At 41.2% G+C, this 11,442-nt stretch overlaps 1 protein-coding gene across 1 annotated transcript; it reads left to right on the forward strand.

The window, feature by feature from the left end:
- The first annotated feature begins 1,875 nt into the window (after positions 1–1,875).
- LOC133725426 (beta-fructofuranosidase, insoluble isoenzyme CWINV1-like) lies at positions 1,876–5,485 on the forward strand. The gene is made up of 6 exons (XM_062152689.1): positions 1,876–2,427; positions 2,674–3,536; positions 3,726–3,884; positions 4,046–4,293; positions 4,388–4,478; positions 5,084–5,485. Exons 2-6 carry the CDS (start codon positions 2,679–2,681, stop codon positions 5,258–5,260), a joined length of 1,533 nt encoding a protein of 510 aa, XP_062008673.1. The 5' UTR covers positions 1,876–2,427; positions 2,674–2,678; the 3' UTR covers positions 5,261–5,485.
- The last annotated feature ends 5,957 nt before the right edge of the window (positions 5,486–11,442 follow it).

Here is an 11,442-nt window from a genome sequence, read left to right on the forward strand (position 1 = left end):
TGTGGGGATGCGACTACTGCGGGGATGTCGCGAGGTCGTGGGGACAGTTACGGGACCGCTGCGGGGATGCGACTGCTGCGGGGATGTCGCGAGGTCGCGGGGACAGTTACGGGGCCGCTGCGGGGATGCGACTGCTGTGGGGATGTCGCGAGGCCGCAAGGACAGTTGCGGGGATGCTGTGGAGATGCCGCGAGGCCGCTGGTGAGTCGCGGTCGCGAGGGCAGGCGAGCTCGCGCGAAGGTAGAAGGCAAGCAAGGCTTGCGGGCGCTACAGGGGCAGCGAGGCTAACCTGGTAGGGTTAGCGTTGAGTTGCGACGCGGGGGCTGCGGGGGCAGTAGTAGCGCAGGGAAGGCAAATCTGGTGGAGCTTGATCAATTTCTGGGGTTTTGGTTTCTAAAGCTAGGGTTAGGGCTCGTGCTGATAACGTGTTGTAGAGAAACTGAAATTGAGAGGAATTTGCTGTGAATTCTCATTGATAATAGGGGCCTCTTTATATAGAGGATTACAATGCATAGAATCTCAATCGTACAAGGAAAGTAATCGTACATTGAATAGGAATCTAGATCCTTCTAATTTAACCCTATTACCACTAGGTCAAGTAACCTAGAGTTTGGGCCAAACACATAAAAGAGAGATTTCCTTAAACACTATTGGTTTTCTTATTTTTTTATATAAAGAAGAAAAACAAAAAAAATAAAAAAGGGTAAATTAGTCATTTTATGGTCAAAACAGCCAGTTGGCTGTCTCAGTAACGAGCTAACAGCTCCAGATACCAAAATTGAGTCAGGGTGAGAACCTCAGATACCAATCTGATAGTTTTGGAAGCTGAGTTACGAAAGTTTCTTTTTTTTTTAGTATAATGATGTCATCCCTTTATTAAAATATAGAAGAATTACACGATAATGCTATCAGTTGCTAATGCAGCCATAAGAAAACTGGGTGGGGAAGAAAAAATGCTTGCTTGCTGGAGAGTTTTGGCATAAGTTGCCAAACTATGGGCCACTCTATTGGCCTCTCGTTTGGTGTGAAGTATCCTCATATTTGGGGAACTAGAAAAGAGGTCTACAATATCATCATACAGCCTGCCCAAGTTACGAAAGTTTCTTGACAAAGAGGTGGGACACTGTTTAGGCTATTTTCTCTTGTTAGTTTTATGTCCAAAAAACCTTTTTTATAAGTTTAGAATTTTCTTTTGTTGATTATCAGAAAGAAAAAAGTGCAAGTTATGATTTATTCTTTTTCAAAAAAATTTATTATGTTTCAGAATATATGATATTCTAATATTTTATAACTTTAAAATTTAGAGCATCATAAAATTTTTAATTTTTTTATTATTTATATTTTTTTTACATTTGATTATGCAGCTTGCCTAGCTCAAAGTTTACTAGAGACGTCAAATTAGCAAAATAGGAAGTAATGAGCACATACATCATAATATAATAATACATCACCTTGGATTCTTGGAGCTTTTGAGGTTATCAAACTAAAAGGTGGAAGCTTTTCTGGGATAGAACATAGAGAAAAATCAATTTTAGACTATTTGATTTGTCCTCTTCAGTCTTATACTATTATCTATCTGCTAGTGCCAATAGAAAATGAAACGTTAGAAAAAAAAAAAAAACCAATAGAAAATGATTTTTGTAAAATTCCGTACTGAATTCCCTTCACCCCAAAACACAACGCAAATAAAAAGAAATTTCCTTTTAAAAAAAAAAATAAATAAATAAATAAATTTCAGCTCTTTGACTTTTGACCTTAATTTGCTGATCCAGAATTCATAAAATGGCCTGCTTAATTTCCAGGATCCTACTCTCCAAAAAATTTTTTTCTATACTATCACAAACTTACAATATACTTTTCCTTGTACAATATTTTATGCTGTGACTTTTATTCTGTTTTCCATATAATCCCTGTAAACTTCCACCCAAGAAAATAAAAACGAAACGGAACAAAAGATCTTGATCCGGCCTATAAATACGCAATATTGGGTGCCCTTATCTTCCAAACTCCCACAAAGCCAACACGGGCATGATGATATCCTCTCTTTGGCAATTCTGCCTTCTTTCACTTTTGCTTTCTTATGGTGTTGTTGAGCTTCAAGCTTCCCACCATGTCTATAGCAACCTTCAAACTACCCAACTAACTTCAACACAACCCCAAGCTAAAGATCCTTACAGAACTGGTTATCATTTCCAGCCTCCCAAGAACTGGATCAATGGTATGTATATCTTCAACTTATCTTCAATTTTCTCTCGGCTTTTTTCATTTTCTGCATTTTCTTTAGCTTCTTGCACCTGTCCTTGTCTAAGTTTATTGTATACAACTCTTAACAGTTTGTTCTTTGCTTCTTGTTTTTCACATTTGACTTGTTGTAACTGTGGAAATGGACACATTGGCTTCTTTGGTTTCTCGTCACAGATCCAAATGGTTAGTTACTTTCGCCCTCCCTGAGTTCTATTTTCTACAGTGGTTTTTTATATAGTTAATTGTGTTTTCTGGGCTTGTGCCTTGGTTCTCATTTTCTATGGAAGTAATGTGATGCATTGATGTGATTATGTGGAGGAATGGGTATAACAAGTCAAACACGTGTGGTTGGTGGATTTATATGCTTTGGCCCTTTCATTTTTGGCCACACCTTGTACTAAAGTCTTGCCTATTGCTCTCTCTTCTCAGGGCCGATGATTTACAAGGGAATTTACCATCTTTTCTATCAATATAATCCCAAAGGTGTAGTTTGGGGCAACATTGTTTGGGCACATTCAACATCAACCGATCTTGTCAACTGGATCCCACATGAAGCTGCTATCTACCCATCACAGCCGTCCGATATCAACGGCTGCTGGTCGGGGTCAGCTACAATCCTTCCCGGAGGCAAGCCGGCCATGTTATACACTGGAATCAATCCCCAAAACCAACAAGTTCAAAACTTGGCATTTCCTAAAAACCTCTCAGACCCTTTTCTTAGGGAATGGGTTAAGGTCCCACAAAACCCACTAATGGCTCCAACACAAGCTAACCAAGTCAATGCTAGCTCATTTAGGGATCCAACCACTGCATGGCTAGGGCCAGACAAGAGATGGAGGTTAATCATTGGAAGCAAAAGGGACCAAAGGGGATTAGCTATACTCTACAGAAGCAAAGATTTCATGCATTGGACTAAGGCCAAACACCCACTTCATTCAAACGAGAAAAATGGAATGTGGGAGTGCCCAGATTTTTTCCCAATTTCAAAGACTAGTTCAGTTGGTCTTGACACATCAACAAATGGTCCTAATGTTAAGCATGTGCTCAAGGTTAGCTTGGACAACACCAGGAAAGAGTACTATACAATTGGTACATATAACATCAGCAAGGATATCTATATTCCAGATAAGGGATCAGTTGAGAGTGATTTCGGTTTGAGATATGATTATGGTAAGTTTTATGCTTCAAAAACCTTCTTTGACAGTGCTAAGAACCGCAGGATCTTGTGGGGTTGGATTAATGAATCCTCAAGTGTCAATGGTGACGTCAAGAAAGGATGGTCTGGGCTCCAGGTATTGTTTCTCTATATTTTACAATAGCTTATATCCAATTACATTTAAGAATTGGTCAATGGTATAGACCTACAAAGTATGGAAATGGGGTATCATATATAATCAGTGGCTACTATTGGACTAGAATAGTCTTCAATGAGCTGGCTTAAGAATTAAGACTTATTGTATTCAAATTGGCTACTCTTGCAGGCAATTCCAAGGACCATTGTGCTTGACAAGTCTGGCAAACAATTGGTGCAATGGCCAATTGTAGAGCTTGAAAAACTTAGAACAAAGGAGGTCACGTTGCCAAGCACTGTACTTAAGGGAGGATCACTTCATGAAGTATTTGGTGTCACAGCAGCACAAGTATGCCTATTCTATCTTGTTCCTCCTTTTTGCTTCTGTTTAGGTCACTCTACCACGTGTTAGTAAAAGCACATAAGGATAATTAATCACACTTCATTGGAATAAACTTTTAACTTTTAGTGTTCTTTTTTGCTTTTGTTGGGTGATTTTTGATTTTACAGGCTGATGTAGAAGTCGCATTCGAGATAAGTGATTTCAAGAAAGCAGATGTGTTGGATCCAAGTTGGACTAATCCACAAATTTTGTGCAGCAAAAAGGGTGCCTCGGTGAAAGGCGGTCTTGGACCATTTGGATTGTTGACTTTGGCTTCAAAGGACTTGAAAGAAACCACAGCAGTCTTCTATAGAATTTTCAAGTCTCAAAACAATTACAAGAAATATGTGGTGCTTATGTGCAGTGACCAAAGCAGGTCTCATTCTCTCTTAGCCACTCTCTAATCTCACTTACAAATTTATATTTCCCCATATATTAATTTTTTTTCTTTTTTTTGGTTTGTCTGGTAGGTCTTCCCTAAATCAAGATAATGATATGACCACTTATGGGGCATTTGTAAATGTGGATCCTGTTCATGAGAAGCTGTCACTAAGAAGCTTGGTAAGTTATTATGAAGTACAGTTTAATATATCAACTGGTATTTCTTTATTGAAAAGTCAAGTCTTTCCCACCATAAATTTAAATTTCCATCAAAGTTTTTGAGAATCTACACATTTTCCTTGTAACTTGAACACTCACGCAACTATGCCTGCCTTTGGACTTTTACATCTTCCATATTGTATTTGATTTTCTAAGAAAATATAGCTAGAATTATGTAAGTTTACCAGAAAATTGTAAAGCTTGAGGTAATACATTAGTCTGTGAGTCGTCACTTCTATATGCTTTATTTGTTTCAGAATATTCCTATTGCATGTTTTTTTAGAAGATATGATAGAAGTATATAGGTGTTCTTGGATAACTAAGGCATGGGTTATTTTTCAAAAGAACTATAGGTGTTCCTTTCCCTTGATCAAAACAATTAAATTCTTCACGATAAGGAAAGGGGATATAGCTAGCAAATATCCAAACCCATTTTTTGTGCACGACTCATAGTTGCGTATATGACACTAGCTCTGCACTTTTATGCATGGTTCCCTTCACTTTTTTCCTTTCATACCCAATTCATGAAACAAATTTGTATCCTCACGCACTCCAAACTGTTGCAGATTGATCACTCTATAGTGGAGAGCTTTGGTGGAGAAGGCAAGGCGTGCATAACAGCCAGGGTTTATCCGACATTGGCCGTTGATGGTGATGCCCACTTATATGCTTTCAATTATGGAAGTGAGAGTGTCAAAATCGCAGGAAGTGCGTGGAGCTTGAAAACTGCTAAAATAAATTGATCAAGATTTGTAATGTAGTGGAGAAGAAGAGTGGAGGAAGCAGACTCAACTACTAGTGGTGCCTCTTAAATTAGATGATTGATGTGAGAGCCGAATAAACTTGTGCGGGCCCGTTTTATGTGCTTGCCAATTATATCTGTGTATCAGTGTCATGTTGCTTGCTAAAAATATGTATCTCATTTCTTGTTCAATCGGAATTCGGAAATTTGCAATTTTATTTACTAATTTTTGAGTACTAATGCCAATTAAAAATGCATTAATGGTTATGATCGAAGTGACTCTTAAGCTCTAGTGAATAAGAACATCGACCCTATATATGTACATGTGTGAGTGTGGTGAGTTTGAGTCCTTCCACTGGCATTGCTTGAATTACGTAGTGGAATCATAGCTTTTCAGCATGAGGGGCATGCGTGTTATAAGGTTCAATGGTTCATGAGTGACATTTGGGTACCCGGAGTTTGTGTTTGGCAATGATATGAAAAGGTCGTGTTCGATTCTCGGGACCAAGGTTCTAGCACTATTGGCAATGATATGAGAAGTTTTGTTTACTCTCATGGGAGTTCCTTATTGATGTTGAGACACATAAGAAACCCGGAGGCCGAGCCATATTTGCGGTCAGAACAAAATAAAAGGAATTTCTAGCTCAAAGGCTCTAAACACTGAAAACGTCGAGCCAGCTCCCCCACAAGGAGTTGTTTCTGACCCAATTTCTCTTGCGTAGTAGAAATGTCGCACAACCAGAAATTAGAGAAGGCATTCGGTCTTTGAATTTGTATCATGTTATCTAGATGTACACTTAGGCGACAATTGGTTATTAATGTAGTATTGTTCGATCTATTGGAATTTCTAATTTCCTATTGACGAGTCATTGAGCCTTGGAGTTATTCATTAATATTATCATTTTATGACATAAAATTGACATCTCCTAAAAAAAAAAAAATCATAAAATTAGCAATCTCCCACGGTCTATGCATATGATAAAACAGTTATTGCAAAGAGAATTAGATGAGATCAAGAAAAATGTGGGTTGTGGGGTAATTTTTGTTTATTTATTATATTAAAAAATAAATTATAATTTGTCAGAATTGTTCTTGATGGTCAAATTGAATTTTGGAGTAATTTTTTTATATAATTTTTTTTAGGAGAAACGATAAACTTCATTATCAAGCTAGTAGAATAACAAAGAAACATACCACGGTGGCCCGTCAAATTAATTTCTCCACACATAACTCTACACTTACATACACTTGTCGCTTGAATATACATCAATTGTACTTTTTAATGAAATTCAAACCCTCGTATCGAAATTAGAGAAAATCTTGCGTGAGGCAACCCTAAAGTCACGTGGTGGGGCGGACCAATCACTGTCCAGCAGGGATGGTGTTTTGGGTATTGCATTTTAGGGAGCAGGGGCAGTTTCAAAAAAGAGAAAACATTTTCTTTCTTCTTATTGGTTGGCCCCTAAAGCCACGTGGTGGGGAAATCCCACCTAAGAATTTCTCCGAAATTAAACCGTGTCAAACTAAAAAAGTAAATCCAACTACGAGCCAAGCACCCTCGCCTCCAGCTGTCACTACCAAAGGGAAAGAGAGCGGACAAACTTCGCATGGTATAAAATAGAAGTAATTATTTGATAGGGCCGAAGCTAAAACCCAAGCCCAATAACACACAAATCCAAGTAGAAGCAGACAATCCCAGCAAGCTCAAGCCTCCAAAAAGGCAAAAACCACCTACGTCGTCTTACCACCGCCAACACAACGACCGCCCTCGACTGCACAAAACCCGGTCAACCTTGAATCATATCTGGGACGAGCAGATCTAGACGCTCCAACACCATCGCCGTTGATATCCTAAATCTATAAATTCAATTCATTCTCCTAAAAAAATAATACATAGCTGATGCGATATTCAAGGATATCACATGTACATATTAGCAAATCAATTCTTTAAATATTATTGTTCATAAAATAAAAAATCTAATTATTAAAATTATCAGACTAGGTGATCAGATCGATGTTTGTAACATTTTAAAAATGGCTCTCCGCCTCCTTGCTAACCCTAGTCGTCATGGCTGGGGCCTCCATCAATGGTGTTTGTCACCATCACTAAGCAGTAGCATCTCTGCCTCTCGCCGTCTTACGGCCCTCCAACGTCAATTTTCTTTGACGAGTCTCCAACCAATTTTCTCTCTCAAAGAGGCTGTATCCTCGAGTTCCATCGTGCCTCGCCATGAAGCCATTGATGGCCTCTCAAGTTGGGAACCAACTGAGAATCTGGGTGGGATCCGGCCTCCCAGAGGGCGACTAAAGTATGGTGGCGTTCGGCGTACGATTCTCAATGTGGCGTCAGAGGCGGAGGATCGGATCATAGCCTATGCAACTGTTAGGAGACGAGGTGGCTATGGTTTGGCCCTGGTGCTGAAGGCAGCGGAGAAGGACGAATGGTTTTGCGTGGGCTCGGGATGGAGGCTGAGAATGGTGAAGCCAGAGGGGCGATCATGGCGGCTGGTGGCGGAAAAATTGGAGGTTCGTCCAAGGCAACAGCCAATGACGCATCGAGCTGCAGGTGTGAAAGTTGTTGCGGCGATGGTGGCTGCAAACACCGGTGCAGCAGCTCCAGTTCGGATTCCCAAACTCGTTTGGGTGCCCAGATCCCTTTTTGGGGTGCCCAGATCAAAATGGTTGCCCAACGTTTTAGGGTTTGGAACATTTTGGGGGCCCAATGCAGCTGTGGATGTTTATTGGACCTGGGCTTGTAAGTGGAACAAGCATATGGGTTCAGACTCCCTAAATTTTCGTCTTTGGGATCCCGGAGGTAGTCAAATTATCATAGTTATCCTCCTTGCCCTACTACTATGGGTAAGGAGAAAAATTAAGTTCTATTTTACATTGCCTATGTACTCTCTAATGTTTGAGCATAGTACTATAGGCTTGTTTAGAATAAGTGAGCATCGAATGTTTAATGAGTGGACCTATTTCTATGTACCACCGTGGTACCTCCACAACTTCTTGTCTGTCTACATTAATGACAGCGGAAGGGTATGTAATGGCCATTCTGGCTTGAGGTTAGGACTAGTTCCTTTAGTTTTGATAATGCTCCAGAAAATGTTCTGGGTGCGTTACGATTTGATTGTAATCATCTCTATTGAGACTATTTTATAAAATTTTCCTTTGATTCAAAAAAAAAAAAAAAAAGATCGATGTTTGTAAACTATTTGTTTTGTCCAATTAAGAATATAAGACCACAGCTCACAAGTCATTCTTTATACTCAAAATTAAACTATCAATCAGTAGACATACTTCTGAATGGAGCAAATACGTGGATTAGTAGTAGCCTATTCTTAATCTAGGGAGCAATTGCCGTTAATATTCAAATTTTAAGGGTTCAATACAAAGTTGTGTCGGTTGATTTTGATGAGTTTCTCTATAGTATATAGTATATTAATATTGGATTAATTCCAGTTTACCTACCTGAACTTTCACTCAATCTTCATTTTAGTTCCTGAACTTCCAATTTCATCAAGATTACCCCTGAACTCCCAATTTTCATCAGTCGTGTCCGGTTCTTCATCCTCCATCCAAAATTTCCGTCAATTTGTGACGTGGCAGAAGACAGAAGGGCAAAATTCCGATAATACCCTTGTGAATGTTTTTCCATTTTTTTAACCAAAACAATATTAATTATATTATACATAAATGAATATATATCTCTACTCTTCAACTGTTCTCTGCCCAACACGGCAACACCAACAGGCTCGAAAGAGCAAAAATTTCGGCAATGGTGGGACAGCGGCTGCGGAGCGGAGTTGGGCAAAGAAGTCGATATTGGCGACGGAGACGAAATGGGTTTGGAAACGGAGCTGAAATTGGGGCAAGTCCTGCGCTTTAGGTGCTCCGACGCCGTGCGCGACGGGTTCGACGCCAAGAAAACGGCCTCGCAGAGAGTGCACCAGAGCTTCACGGCCTTGGGTAGCCTGGTGTCGGTGTTATGAACCAGAATGGGCTCTAGGTGGGCCCAGTACCAAGCCCCTCCACCGCGTCGTTTGTGGCCACCGTCTGCGTAGTGGTGTTAGTAACCGCCATTCTCGGAGCAAAAAAAGAAGCGGTCACATAGGCGAAATTGTGGAGCTTTCCGGGGATTTCAATAAGTCAATACGACGGCGTATTGGTGGCATTCGAGATTCGACCAGAGAAAATCGCAGGTTTGGGCCGGTCTCCCTCCACACTCTTTCTCAGGGCACCCTCCTCATCCTCTCTCTCCACCCCTCCTTCAAATCAACTCCTCCAACCACTTCCCCCCAATCTATCCCTGAAATCACTGTCGATCTCCGCCAACACCCACATCCCTGTCATCGATCTCTTCACCTCGCGAATCCTAACCTTCTAGATTGTCGGCCTCACCATCCCCGTCACAAGCGGTGACTCTACCAAACTCAAGGGCTGCTCTCTGTCGCCGGCCATGTCAGCGGAGGAGGAGCTTGGTCGCAGCAAACCTATCGCAGAGAGTTTCAAAGATCCAATTCATAAATCTCAGTACTCAAAATCAGAAATCCACTTAATGTCCAAAGGCCCCTTACTTATCGAGGTTCACTGTCTGAGCCGCCTGAAAATACCCAGAACCCGTCGGACCCCGGAAGACTTCTTTCCTTCGATTCTCCCCAATCAAAGCTCGTCTTGGATAACTAACACCCCAGAAACCTTGGGAATGTCGAGAGGTAGACTGTCCCATATGTGCATGTAATACCCCGGAAAATCCAAATTAAATTCCGTGGTTTTTTTTAGAAATGATTTCACGATAGTAGGAGCGAGTACGAAGCTTGGAAAAGTTGTGGAATTAGTTCGAACGATTTTATTTTCGAAAACGAACGTTTTTAGGGGGTCAACAAAGTTGACTTTTTATACGTTCAAAATTTGGGAAAACTTCCTTCATGAAAGTTGTAGAGCTCGTCGATACGAGTTCGTGGACATGTGGAACGCAATATTCGGAGTTCGTATGATTAAGTTATGAATATTTGAAAATTGGGAATTTTCTATAAATAGGAAAAATATCTGATTTTTTTCATTAAGGACAAAAAATTTGTTTTTTTGCGGAATAGTCCCCCCTCTCTCTCTCTCTCTCTCGCGCAAAACCCTCCCCACCCTTGCCGACCCGCCGACCCGACCCGACGCCAGCGGCGCCGTCGCTCTTCCTCCGGCCACGACCCGGCCCTCCCCGAGGTCGCCTCGAGCCGCCCAGCCGCTCCCTGCCACCGCCTTGCCCCGCCGATGCCCCCAGATGGAGATCGAAGACACCCCAGCTAGGTGAACCCGACCCGACCGGAAAACCATTTTTCCGGCGTTGCATGGGCCGATCGTCCCCATTTTCGTGATCTCCTCCTCATGCTGATCATCCCCATGTAAGCCTTTCATCACGATTTTTTGTATAGAACGCTAGATCATGGTTTGACTTTTTCGACGTCCCTGATTTAATCTGGAATCTGATCAGACGCTCCGGATTAATCCAACTTCAACGCTTGATCTAGGACGATCTAGGCCAAACCAGACTTAGCTCCAGGTATGGAAGTCGATCACCCTTTCATTTTGAACCAGTTTGTAGTTGGTCACTTTGCCATCTGAGGTGGTTGACCGGCGTTGACCGCCCACTGACCACCGCTTGTGGCGGCGCATCAGACCATATTTCGAGTTTTCATTATCTAGGCGATGATCTATGCATCCATACGAGCGTTTTGATATATAACATGGTCATGTTAGAAAAAGTTGATAAATAGTGGATTTACGTTTTGACGTTACTATTTAACGTTTTTACGTTTATCTTCGGTTTACGATCTGTGAAGATCTGACCATCGGTTTTGCTTCAATTTTGGATATGTTGATCGTATGACTGTCCCGGTGACCTTGTGAGGTCACGGGCGAAGATCCGACCGTTGGATCTTCGTATAATTGAGAAATAGTGATTCGGAAGGCGATTCGTGAGAATCTGACCGTCGGATTTTCATATAATTTTGTGGAGATGTTAGTAAAGGCGATTCAGGAAGATCTGACCGTTGGATCTTCGTGATAATTTTGGAGGATGATCCTAAAGGCGATCCGTGAGGATCCGACCGTTGGATCATCATTAAATTCAGATCCGACCGTTGGATCATCGTTTAATTTGAATCTGAGCGTTGGATCGTCGTTTAATTA

This window comes from Rosa rugosa, chromosome 1 (assembly GCF_958449725.1).
Source record: "Rosa rugosa chromosome 1, drRosRugo1.1, whole genome shotgun sequence".
Taxonomy (NCBI): Eukaryota; Viridiplantae; Streptophyta; class Magnoliopsida; order Rosales; family Rosaceae; genus Rosa; species Rosa rugosa.

Bases quoted from the DNA above. Each gene is read 5' to 3' on its own strand.
- LOC133725426 (XM_062152689.1), top strand. From the start codon at position 2,679: ATGATTTACAAGGGAATTTACCATCTTTTCTATCAATATAATCCCAAA. The intron at 3,537-3,725 runs GTATTGTTTCTC...CTACTCTTGCAG, and splicing joins AAGGATGGTCTGGGCTCCAG to GCAATTCCAAGGACCATTGT. The intron at 4,479-5,083 runs GTAAGTTATTAT...AAACTGTTGCAG, and splicing joins AGCTGTCACTAAGAAGCTTG to ATTGATCACTCTATAGTGGA.